The sequence below is a fragment of the Lycium barbarum genome, chromosome 12 (assembly GCF_019175385.1).
Source record: "Lycium barbarum isolate Lr01 chromosome 12, ASM1917538v2, whole genome shotgun sequence".
Taxonomy (NCBI): domain Eukaryota; kingdom Viridiplantae; phylum Streptophyta; class Magnoliopsida; order Solanales; family Solanaceae; genus Lycium; species Lycium barbarum.
Genome location: NC_083348.1, coordinates 95,249,238 through 95,262,040, shown reverse-complemented (window position 1 = coordinate 95,262,040; position 12,803 = coordinate 95,249,238). Strand labels below are relative to the sequence as shown.

General features: G+C 32.3%; 1 protein-coding gene across 1 annotated transcript; it reads right to left on the bottom strand.

Annotated features, from left to right (window-relative positions):
* Window positions 1–5,633: 5,633 nt before the first annotated feature.
* LOC132622095 (uncharacterized protein At4g22758-like) lies at window positions 5,634–7,216 on the bottom strand. Its single transcript, XM_060336624.1, has 2 exons — window positions 6,620–7,216; window positions 5,634–5,999 (listed from the first exon to the last, which is right to left on the bottom strand). Exons 1-2 carry the CDS (start codon window positions 6,870–6,872, stop codon window positions 5,824–5,826), a joined length of 429 nt encoding a protein of 142 aa, XP_060192607.1. The 5' UTR covers window positions 6,873–7,216; the 3' UTR covers window positions 5,634–5,823.
* Between the last annotated feature and the right edge of the window lie 5,587 nt (window positions 7,217–12,803).

Sequence of the window (12,803 nt, the reverse complement as noted above, 5' to 3'; positions counted from 1 at the left end):
ATAATTTTCTTTATGAATAAAGAGATCTCACAGCCAACCATTAATAGAGATTTCTTGCTCTATCGCAAGATAAGCTTTTTTGAGGAGTTCAACCATTAAATAAAAACTCTTCTTTTCTTTATACCCAACAATGTTGATGTCCTCAATCAAGTCCAATATTTACTAATAACTCCATCCTACTACCTATATTTCTCCAACTCTTGATTAATAACTGAAAATTAAACTCAGAGCTTTCTCACAGACATGTCTGTAGAAGGGAGAGGAAGAGGAGGAACGTGTTGCGCAGTACGCATGGTAAATATTAGGTTAAATACAAGTGGCATATTAGTTAATTACCCCGAAAGCTAAAAAAGGAAAATATATAGAAGTAATAAAAAGGTCGAATTACAACTAGGGTTTGAGAGATTTCAGGTACAAGTTCGTTAAAGTAACTATCGGAATCCACTGCCAAGTGCCAACCAAGGATTCACCACATAAGATACTTTCTGTCCACGAGTCAAACAGAATATATATATACTATACAAAATTTATATTAAAGTTACTGAGTTCTACCGAAACTGTACCCAAACTATACATCCATACCTCAGTAGCAGGGGCGGACCCATGTGTAAAGTTTGGGTGCTCCGGCACTCATTAAACTTAATCACGGAGTGTATAATTGTATAGAAAATATAAAGGAAACATATATAAATAATTAATAGAGCACCCCCGAACTCAAAATTCCTGAGTCCAGCACCTCCGAACTCAAAATCCTGGGTCCGCCTCTGCTCAGTAGTAAAATCATTTTATATATTGTGTGCGAGTATTCATGCTTTCTAAAGCGGGGAGGGTGAGGAGGCAGGTTTCTGTGTGAATTCGCATGCAGAGAACTCCAATCTAGAGGGAGCTACTGAGGGTGCTTTTTTAATTACCAGTAATTAACATGTAACTTCATAACAACACTAAAAGTACTCCTATGATATTAGAAAGTAGCAACATTGGAATTTTTTTATAGAGTAAACATTTACTCCTTAGCCAACAAATGAATTTAAAGATTAAATCAAATTTTCTTTAATTTATTCTGTAGGCATGTAACTAGTTGTGAAAACAGTTCTGCATGAATGCTGAAGGATAGTTAGTTTTTACTTTCGGTTGTCTTGATTAGTTTGCCAAGGAATATTGCGTGATAATGAAATATAAATATTTTGTTAGTATCTCTCTGCAGAAAGAAAAAAGACAGTCTTTTGCATTCAATTATTCTTGTGCATTACATATGGTGCGGTAGGAGCATATCTCTTTTCTATTTGACCATGAAGTCTTATATATCTTTCAAGTTGCTACTTGTTTTAACCGAAAGATCAAAATATACGTCTGGAAATTCTAGCTAAAGCCTTTGTTCGCTGCCTGACTTTATCTTCTTCTTTTTGTCCATATATTAGGTAGGTGCACGTGGATCCCTTCAAAGTATATCAAACTCCTCCGTCAGTGTAATTTAACATGTTATAATAAATTTACTTACCACTTAGTTTAGGTTATCAATCATTAATGCTCCCTCCATTCACTTTTACCTGTCCACTCTACTAAAAATATATTTTCACTTTTACCTGTCACTTTAGCATATCAAGAGAAAAACATATATTTTTTCATGTTTTATCCCTGACATTAATTACTTATTCACCAAATTATTTCTCAAGACCTAAGACTAAACATCAATTAATATGGGTATTGTGGTAAAACATTCATATCAATTATTATTTCTTAAAATAGAGCCATTTGTAACTACCTCTTAAATGGTCTGATTGTGTAAAATTACATCGCCAATGCATTAAAATAAAACAATTTTCCTTAATAGAATGGTGGAATTGAACATTATGTGTCTCAGTCCGTGACCAATAATGCATGCTCGAGTCTAGAGTATTCTGGAAAATGAAAAAACGCTCGTCCTTCTCAGTTGACATTAGCTTAGATTTTTTTTCCTTTCACTCTCTATTTTTTTCCTCGTTAAGTTGATGTGAAGAGACATGAAAACAGAATAGGATCGATAAACACGTGAGATTCGGCAATCAAGGAGAAATGAGAGTGCAAAGTGCACGCCTAAATATCATTATGTATCTCGACCTTAACAATACACCTTAACAATACTGCAAGCAAACTGTACTGCACCATTACGACATCCACTTTAATTATGCTATTATCTACGAGTGTCAATATATTTTACTGTGCCGTTACTTTAATTTTCTTCATTCCTGATTTCTACAATATTTTTTGCCATCACAACTATATGATCGTAATTGATTACGTACACTCCGCCAAATAAGTGGATCTAATTAAGTTATTTAACTTATTTCACATAGAAAATTATTAAATTAGACCTTTGGAGCAGCAATTTATGATTCAATTAATTAATCTCTTTTTACTAGTGAATAGAAACAATTAAAACTCTCCACCTGGAACTGACTAATTTGAGTTAGTGAATTTGAGGAGACGACAATATAAAAGGCTGCGAAATGGTTTGTCTGTTGAAGTCAGATTGTAATTGGTTAAGGCCACGTGAACACTATCTTTCTGATCAAATCAATGAGATTCGCCTAATTAAACCGATGAATTGAGTTGAAACTCACTTGGGTTAATCAAAGAAGCACTCTTTGAAATTCTATCCATTTTTATGCACCCAACGGCCAATAAGACAGGTGTCAATCATCAGCAAATGATAGAGTTTCAAAGACCAAGAAGAAAGGTATTCTTAGATCCAACTTCCTTTTTTAACTTTCATTTTAAAAATGTACGTCCACTTGCATTTCTGGCTCACCAAACCCTTACATGGAACAGGGTGTACAGTGTACTATAGTTTCCCTAGTTTTATTATTATATATATATATATATATATATATTTTTGGTATTATAGAATTAGTAGAAGTAGTTTGTGATGTCAAGAGTGATGGTGTAGTGGAACGAGGCACACGAAAAAATGTATCTCAGGTGTAAGAAGATATGCTTTTATCTGGAACTCACATGATATCCAAAATTATTTTTAGTTTCTGTTCGATGATGTCATGTAGGTAGGTTTATCGAGAGATGGAGATCAGGAGATAATGATAGTTATATGAAAAAAAAAAGTTCAGGTGGTTTATCACATACTTCGCAATATTCTTCCATTTCATTTTGATCAGTAGACAATTAATATTGCATTACTTTCCTCATCAATCAAGTAATACTTACTATATCTAGTACTACAATTAACCCCACTCTAATTAATTTGTAAAGAAATGGATCATGAGCCTAATTCAACCTCAAAGCTAGCTTAAAGAGAGGAGGATTGCCCGAGCCATTTAAAGAGACAACCCATCCCATGATAGCCTCGATGTGGGGCTATTTCACACCCCACCTCACGCCCAGGACTGGACATCTGGTGCGTGGGCAATTTAATACGGGGCCCAACATCGGGTAATAATTATCAGAGCATGACCCATCTCACCCGATGTGAGCCCCCAAATTAAATTGCCATGCACCAGATGTCCAGTCCTGGGCATGAGGTGGGGTGTTGAAGAATGGAAAAAGTCTTTCATCAGTAGTTAATGAGATGGGTGGTCTCCTTATATGGATTTGAGCAATCTCCCCTCATAAGCTAGCTTTTGGGATTAAGTTAAGCCCATGATCCATTTCTTTACATAATTAACCTCATAAATGTGTTGTATACGGTGGCGGAGCCACATAGAGCGGAGGGTGTTTATCCGACCCCTCGGCGGAAAAAAACACTGTTTTTACAAGGTTAAAATTATTTTTTATGTATATATAGTAGATGTTGAACCCCTTTAGGCTTCTTCGTATGTTTACTTTTTTATATTTTGAAACCCTCGACGGAAATCCTGGCTCCGCCACTAGTTGTATAATGTTATTGGTTATGGAGTACTATTTAAGTTCTTTCAAATTGATATTTTCTTTTGCAATAGTTGCGACCAGATGATTCACTAGTTAAACACAAAAAGAATAAAGAATTAATTGTCCCATGAAGACTGCCAACTTATAATGAAGTTAGCCAACTTTCGTTTGTAAATTTAACATGACTAACGAATACGAGTGACATATTCTGAGTACTTGGCTTTAGTTTCTTCATTGTGTGGGATCTTCTGGTCATTATTATTAATTAGTGTCTAATCTGCTTAAATTAATAAATTTAGGTATGTTGTACTTGATCAGTTTGTACTCTCAGGTGCTGCTTAGCCCCTTGGGTCACAATTTGTCATTCACAGAGTCCCTTAGGTCACAAATGGTCATTCAGATAGTGCAGTAATTTATGTTCCTTTTAATATTGATCTAGCTAATATTAACTTTAGATGAAACTGCAGCCTATTGATTGATGGTACCAAACGCATTGTTTTAGAATTCGCAAGGTCGGATGTATCATATAGAGATTGGCCTATTTTGTAGTCACTATTCGTGTATGAAATCATAAAATGTATACATTTCGAAGTTTCTAGTTCCCATCAAAGCCTCAAAGGGTTGGCCTCATGAAGATCTAATTCATGTTATAGGCGCGTTTGTTTGATGGAAACTACTTTCATAATTTGAAGACTAGTGGATACATTTTTTTGCGCGGACTCCCTTCAAAGGCACTGTTCTTTAATTTTTGCCCCTCAAATTGTTAGTCTTCAATTTTTGCCCATCGCCTAAAAATTCATGGGTTCCGGGTTCGAATCCCGCTCAGTCAATTTTTTTTTAAAAAAAATCGCAAGACAAAATTAAGGTAGAGTTTGTCTTATGCCTGAAGACAGTGTCTTATGCCTGAAGGCAAACTCTGTCTTAAGGTAGCAAACTCTGCCTTATTAAGGGAGGGTTTTCTACCTTAAGGCAAACTCTGTGTTATAAGGTAGCAAACTCTGCCTTAAGGTAGAGTTTTGCAGGCAAATTCTGCCTTGCGAAGTCCAAACTCTGTCTTGCGAATTTTTTTAAAATTTTTAACTGAGCGGGAGTTCGAACCTGGAACCTATGAATTTTTAGGCGAAGGACAAAAAGTAAAGACCACTCCCGAATAAGGACAATCGTGCAAATTGCCCAATTGGATACTCAATTGGGCTTGCCCAGCTTTCAAAGGAGCTACATGGGCTCTACATGTAGGCCCGTGAGTAGTAGAGTATTCCACTTTTTTCAGAAGTAATACTAATCAGAATTACTTCTTTTTTGAAGATTCTGTTCAAATGCTAAATGGACCAGTGACTAATTAAAATGATGTTCAGATATAATAATGATTCATTTCGAATAAATCGTCAGTAGTCACGCTTCCTTTTGGAGCCTCTGCTTTTACAGTACAGGGATTTAATTATACCTTTATTCCTCAAGCAAAAACGCTATAATATGCTTTGATTTGCCAACATTCCCACGTTACTTCTTGAATATGCTTTGATTTTTAGCATATCTTAGGCATGAGCTTCTGTTTTTTAGGCTTGTTCCCACAATCCACACGTCAGAGACGGATTCTAGAGGTGTTTAGCGGACTAAACGTACACTATTTTCAATTGTAACTATGAATATGTATAAAAAGAATATACATACAATTGATCACAACCAAACTCAATTTCTCAAAAAGTTGGATTAACCTCTGTTGTATACACGTGCGCCCTAAGAAGAAACAAATAATTAGGGAAGATCGACAAGACTAACGAAGGCAGCCAAGAATGTTGAGTATCATTATAACCGTTTGAGTTACATAAGTAGTTGATGCATATACACATCTTTATTAATGCAACTATATATTATATTCATTACAATGGCACGCACTTAAGAGCACAAAATAAACTTATTACAGGCTTGATGAAACCACAATTAACAAAGACACACGAAAGTGATTCAATGGGGATAAATTTTGAAGTTAAAGGACTTAGTTAGCCAAGCCTTCCAGCCTCTTTTTTCATTCTGAGAAATTCCATGTGCCCGCTCTTCTGTCATCAGTAGCTGTTTTTGCTTCTTACAGAGGATGAAATTCCTCACTCCTACTGATCCTATCACGTCTGATGGTCCCAGAGCTGAAAATCAGTTCAGAAAAGGGGTTTTGTCAATGCCCAGAAAGCATTTATTTGTTGAATTGCAACCAACTCATCTATTGAAAGTTACGCTTTTATAATATCTTTAAAACGTCCTCTCACGTGCAAACCCCGTTCTTTGTTATGTGTCAAGCACATGGCGATGAAAAATTAACGTAGGACCTCTGATCTTCTCCAATACCATATTAAATTGTGATCTAAATACTTAACTTTCAGAGAAAATACGTTTTTATTTAATTAAATACTATCTTCAACATGATTACCTGAACTATATCTATATATATATATATATATATATAGTGAGATGGTGGATGAAGCCTTTGTGTTGTGGATCCAACTAAATCAATATTTTCGATACCGTCATAAATTTACATGTAAACCCCACTAAATTTTAACAAATTTTAAAGTTTTAAACTCATAATTCTGAAAGTAAGTGCTAAGAACTTTAACAATTGAATGTACTCCTGAATCCGCCTCAGTTGAGATTGAGAATTAAGAATTCGAGTTATGTGAATGATAATTAAGCAAGAACTACTGTCAATCCTATTGAGTTAAAAGACAAAAAGAAGATTGAGAGCATGTCAGATATGTTATGTACGTACCATCAACTCCAGAACTGGCTGAGTAAAGAAAGAAATCATTGATATCATAACTCATAACTGGAAGCCGGCCCTCTCGACCATATTTTTTCAAAGCAGTCTCAACAACCTTAGCAACCTTATCATTCTCACTCACAACAAACCTTAATGGTCCAGCACTTCCCAATACATTAACCGTGATCAACAACCTACGACAATTCTCCTCCCGTTTCGACATCTTGATCTCCGAATATGATTTCATCAATTTTCTCTCCATCTATAGATCGTTTCGATCTTTTTAATTTTTATGATCTGAGCAAATGAAGCTACAAAGAAGGGTCAATTTCTATGAAAATTAATCTCAAGGGTCAAGGCCGATGCAACGATAGTACCAGGCAGAGCCAAAGGAGAGAAAAAGAAGAGAGGGCATCCAAATTTTGATGGGATGAACCATTCAAGGCCTGAGGTGCTTCTGTAAATGAAGAAAAACAGGCGTGGAGGTGTGAAATAGGGGAAAGTTAACTTCAGGTACGCAACTTTTGATACTGAAAAGAAAATACGACCCAAAAGGAAAGGCTGCCTTTCTTGAAATGTGACTCTCGATTCTTGCTCTGTTTTTTGGGCAAATGAACAGTCTCTTCTGATTTCTGATAATAATAAGACTCAAGTTTGGTGCTCGTATAATATTTGGATTTAAGTTATATACATTATTAATAAAATAATCTATATCTATATCTATATATAATATAAAACTAGACATAGACAAAGTGATGTGGCACCTCTCTATGGTCTAGGATTCTATTTATCTTTTTTCTCTTTTTTTTAAAGCTTTTTCTTCCTTATTAGTCTAAATAAAAATGTCTAAATATTAATTTCCCATGAATTTTCAGTTACAATTCCCTCATGATAAGCTTCAAATAACATTAAAATCTACCCAATAATGTCTTTAGTCTCTTGAGTTTCCCATCTTTACTTTAGAAAGAGAATGAATGATTTAAAGACATGAGTTACCAAAAAATAAGTCTACTTAATATCCAAATCAAGTTTTAGTGCTTGGACATGGGAAGAGAGAATTGATACTTCTGTTGGTTGCTACTAATTTTTAGTGTTCTCCGGTGTTGCCTTTAGCCACGGTGACTCCCAATGATGAATGAACAATGGGCTAATACCATTTTGTAAATATCACCTCAAATTTCTTTTCTTTCCTCTCATCCTTACATATATGTTTATTTACACAGATAAGAACTTGAAGTTTAATTTGCTTTTGTTTGTTGTGTTTATGTTGTTGATTAATTGCAGATGATGACTTTTCGTCGTGATATGATTGGAAAACAGTACCCCATTTTCACGATTAATGAGAGGTAATTTTCATTTTTTGTTAGATTTAGGATCTTGATCTTTTCGTTTTTGTTTTTATTTCAGACAACTACTTTAAGGGGGAGGTTCAAGGCTAACAATCGTGTATGTTTTTATTTTCCTTTTTTCTTTTTTGTATTTTTTTCCCTTCAGCATAATCTACTATTTTATGCATTTACATAAGAAATGACATGTCATAAACATTTATTTTATTTATCTACTATAAAATGCATATTCCTCCCTTTTTTTTTTTCTTTTTCTCTGGATACTCTATGATTTTTTATACTTATGATCATGTCATACCTCTATAAAAGAACGCATTTAAATGGATGAGAAAAATATTAATTATCAATCATTACTACTATGGCATAAAAGAATAGGTATTAGATGGTGCTAATTTAAGGAATCTTTTTACTTTTTGGATAAATCTTACCCCAAGCCCAGGAACCAAGTCAAATATACAGTTTTAAGTGTTAAAATGGTTGGAATTTAGAATCTCATTTATTTGGATTTGAAGATCAAAAAGAATCTTTAAAATATTTTGAATAGTACAAAAATATCTAATGAATCTAATAATTTTTTTCACACCGCGCGAAGGGCGGCCAAATTTACTAATTCTTAATAATATTCGTATTATTTAACTTGTCATAGTATGTTATTATATTCAATACCTTTTAAATATTTGATTGTTTAGATAATTTTTGCAACGTCCGTTCATATAATTTAAACTCATAAAATTTGTATGAGTTTAAGCTGTATGGTGTAAAAATATTTACTCATTTGGTCTTCTTAGGTAATTAGAAGTAACCTTTATGATAGACATTAATTGGTAACCTGATATACCTGTAATTATATGTTACACTACACTCAGTCACTCATAGTCTTAATATACATGTATATTACTTAAGTTAGTTCTTCTAAGAAACCTGACTGATAATCCAAAAATAAAAATAAATATTTATTATAATAAGTTAATTACATTGATAATGTCAAAATTATTTACGCTATCAACATATATAACTTAAATTCATCATGCGAATACTACCAGACAACATATGACAAGTTCATGTATTCCAACCAAATTAATGTTTACAATAGAAGAATAAAGAGAGAAGGCATTACAGGCATACACTGAGAATCTATATATAATATAAAGCTAGGCATAAACAAGGTGATGTGACACCTCTCTATAGTCACCATTCATATTTATCTTTTTTCTCTTTTTTTTGAAATTTTCCTTAATTTTTCCTATTTATATTTGATTTATTAACAAACTTACAAATTATTTCTTAATTACATTCTCTTAATCACTCTTTTTTCAGTTTAGAAAGCCCAAAAAGTCATTGTCATTAATGGGTTTTGTAACTCCTCAACCAGAGGTATTAAATATTTACTATTTCGGTGTTGCTTCTTGTGAGAATGAAGAGAATCAACGAAACAAATGAAGGAAATTAAGAAAGAAGATTATGACTTAGAAGATCCAAGGAAGAAGATTAGGCTAGAGATGCTGCTATACGGCTGAAAAGAAAAAAAAATATGATTGATGCAAGATGGTCAGCAATTAAGGAAAAGGAGGATGCAAGTTTCTCCTCAATGTTTTTCTTTTTTCTTTTTTTGGGTTGCTAAATCTCTTAAAAGCTTGGGTTGCTAAATCTCTTAAAAGCTATACTAAAGGAAATGTTCTAAATTTCCGGTGAAATACTCAATTGTATCATCTGTAATAAATTGTTGCCTATTCTATATTTGGCGTCTATCTATCTTATATACACGATCTGTTATAACTTTATATTTGTTTGAATTTTAATCTTTTGTTATATTGCCAAAAATTACAGATTATTAATTAAGTTTAAGAACGCTTTGATGATAGCTACAAAATATTTATACTAATATATTCTGCAAGTTGTTGTAACCGCTTCCATAATTTCCAATCTGATAAAGGTATGCCCCATTCTATACGTGCTCTTTAATTAGAATCTTATGGTTTGTGTAAAGTGATGGTTATGTGAATATTTTTTGGTGAATTTCCGTCCAAGCTATGAAATAGATCCGAATAATATTTTTTCCAACAAACAGTGAGAATAAATCAAATTAGGAAGATTAGTTTTCTCTTTTTATTTTGATTTATGAGTTGGCGTTGTAAGTTTTATCCAGCTTGTGTATCTTTTCGTAAAGTATAAAGTTCGAAGAACCAATTAATTTTAGGAAAATAAGGACGCTCCAGTAAAATTGTATGGCATATTCATGTGTAAATTTATCGAGATGCGAGTGAAAATTGCTGTCAATTTGGAGTAATTAATTAAGACATAGAAAAATAATTAATTACTGAAACTAATTATGTGAGATTGACATGAAAATGAAACGTCTGTACAATAGTAATGTTGGTTTTTTTTTTTTAAAGAGAATTCTTCTTTCTTTATATTATCTCGATTGTTTTATTTTAATAACTATAGATCAAAAGCTCAAATTAGTAAAAATTCAATCAAATTATTTGTTTTGAAAATTCTTTAAAGGTATTTGTTAGTATCAATTTTCAATTTTTGAGGGAAAATTTATAGGTAATGAGGAAAAAGTCATTAGTCGATCTGGATGTGTTGCAATGTGTGCTTCGACATAAATGACCGTCTTTGTTGATATTTTGTCACTAATAAAATAAGTTCTTAACTCACCCTTTTTTAGTTATATTTTATGTGCAAATTAATTTGGGATTTGCAATCTTTCATTTTATTCCAAAAATTATTGAAAGCGATCTTGGAGCTGAGGTTTCGGTTAAAGAAAAAAAAAGAAATTTTAATATCAATATGGATAGAATTTTTTTGAGACATCTTCTTTTGATTGAAAGGACGGGTGTTCTAAATAATCCAAATATATGATGTTTATACTTGTTTTCTCATAGAAAAAAAAGACTAAGAGGAATAATATCTAAATTTATTATTATCCTGCTAATTCTTTTGTAAATTTGCTACGTAAGAGAACAATTTCAATAAATTTGCTAATTCTTTTGTAAACATAGTTGATAGTATTTTTTTAAAAAAATTCAGGGTCAATGGTTTTTTTTTTCCTCATTGATTATTTTTAATAATTCAAAAAAGAATCTTTACAAAAAGCAAAAGAAAAAAAAGGGCAAAACGGGAAAGAATAGTCTAGAAACACAAAACTAAACTTGGGAAAGTGTACTATGTTATATATTATATATATAATAAATATCTTTCTTCTTTTCTCTTTTTTTGGGCCTTTTTCCTATTTTTTCATTAATGTAATATGTTAAAAAAAAAAACTCAAAAGAGACTCTTTTAACACTCTTAATTATGCCAAATGTGCTATATTAAATGTAATATGGTAAAAAAAAAAAATTGAAATGTTCTATAAGAACTCGAAAGACACACCTTAAATACTCTTAAACATTATTTATTCTATTTATTGAATTTCATTAGCATTATAGTTATAAACCTTTACATCTCCCCGAGCCTATAAATATTCATGATTAAGGTTATCTTGATTCATGTAATATTTTACTATGATGTGAAGGGGAGTATAATTATTTTATATTTATATATGAAAAAAGATTATTTACTGCCGCGCGAAGCGTGGACAAGTTTACTAGTCTATATCACTATATAATATAAAGTTACGCATAGATAAGGTGACGTGACACCTCTCTATAGCCAGCATTCCTATTTATCCTTTTTCTCCCTTTTTTGAATTTTCTCTCATTTTTTCTATTTATATGCTATGTTAAAAAATCCAAAAGTCACTCTTTTCACTCTCTTTATAATTTTTTAATTATGATAAATGTTGCACCTTGCACGTTGTATTCTCTATAACATTTTGTCAGTTTTTTTTTCTTCCTTAACCTCCATCCTATTACTTTGTCTTATATTAAAATCAAATAAGCAGCCTTAAAGTCTCTACTAAATTCTCTAGATGTTATGATTCTTCTCCCCTCCTGTAAATTAATTTTATTTAATGTGTAGTATTAATCATGCATCAATGGTAGGAGCTAAAAAGACAATAACCTAAGCCTCTTAAAATCCATACGGTATTGTTTTCTACTACAAATTCCAACGGTCTCAATCAGGAAAAACAAAAAATTACTTTACTTCCCACTGAAATATAGTCAACATAACAACGGGTATAATCTGTTATTTTTTCTCTTATTCTACAATGGTGTTTTCAGTTCTATTTTTGTTTTGCAGGTCTCAATTCCACTGGCACCCAAGGCAGTAAAAAACCGATATATGAGGTATTGTTGTCAGTTCCTTTTTTTTTTTTTTTTTTGGACAGGTTTTCAATTACACTGGCACCCAAGGCAGTGAAAAAATCAACATTGGAGGTATAAAACTTGCATCTTTTTAACTAGATTTATAAAATACATGTCTCAAAATTGACTTCGCAGAATGACTATTGAATAACTTTTCTTCAAGACTACACAAGCTTTGTTTTCGTTTTTTTTTTTTTGTTTTTTTTGTGAGTATTAGGTGGTCCTCATTCTTCAATGACGTTGCTGGCAAATGGATGTGTGTATTTCAATCTTCGTGTCTTTGATAGAGTGTAAGTTGAAAAATATTTTTTACTCATAGGGAGGGGAACACCCTCTGTTTCTTGAATCAATTAATTTGAATTCACAAAGGTTTTGTTTCCAAATTGGAGGTGCCTTATTATATGGCTATGTTGTTGTCCTTCTATTGGATGTTATTTCATCAGTTTCTTTCTGCCTTTCAATTATTCAGGCTCTACGATCACCTAAGCAACCCTTCAACTTAAAGGCGAATTAAATGAAGAAATGTGAGTTTAATTTAAGTGAGTGTTATTAGAAAAAAATTGAACATATTAGTGGAGATGAAGATTGATAATT

Bases quoted from the DNA above. Each gene is read 5' to 3' on its own strand.
- LOC132622095 (XM_060336624.1), bottom strand. From the start codon at position 6,872: ATGGAGAGAAAATTGATGAAATCATATTCGGAGATCAAGATGTCGAAA. The intron at 6,000-6,619 runs GTACGTACATAA...ACTGATTTTCAG, and splicing joins AGCCAGTTCTGGAGTTGATG to CTCTGGGACCATCAGACGTG.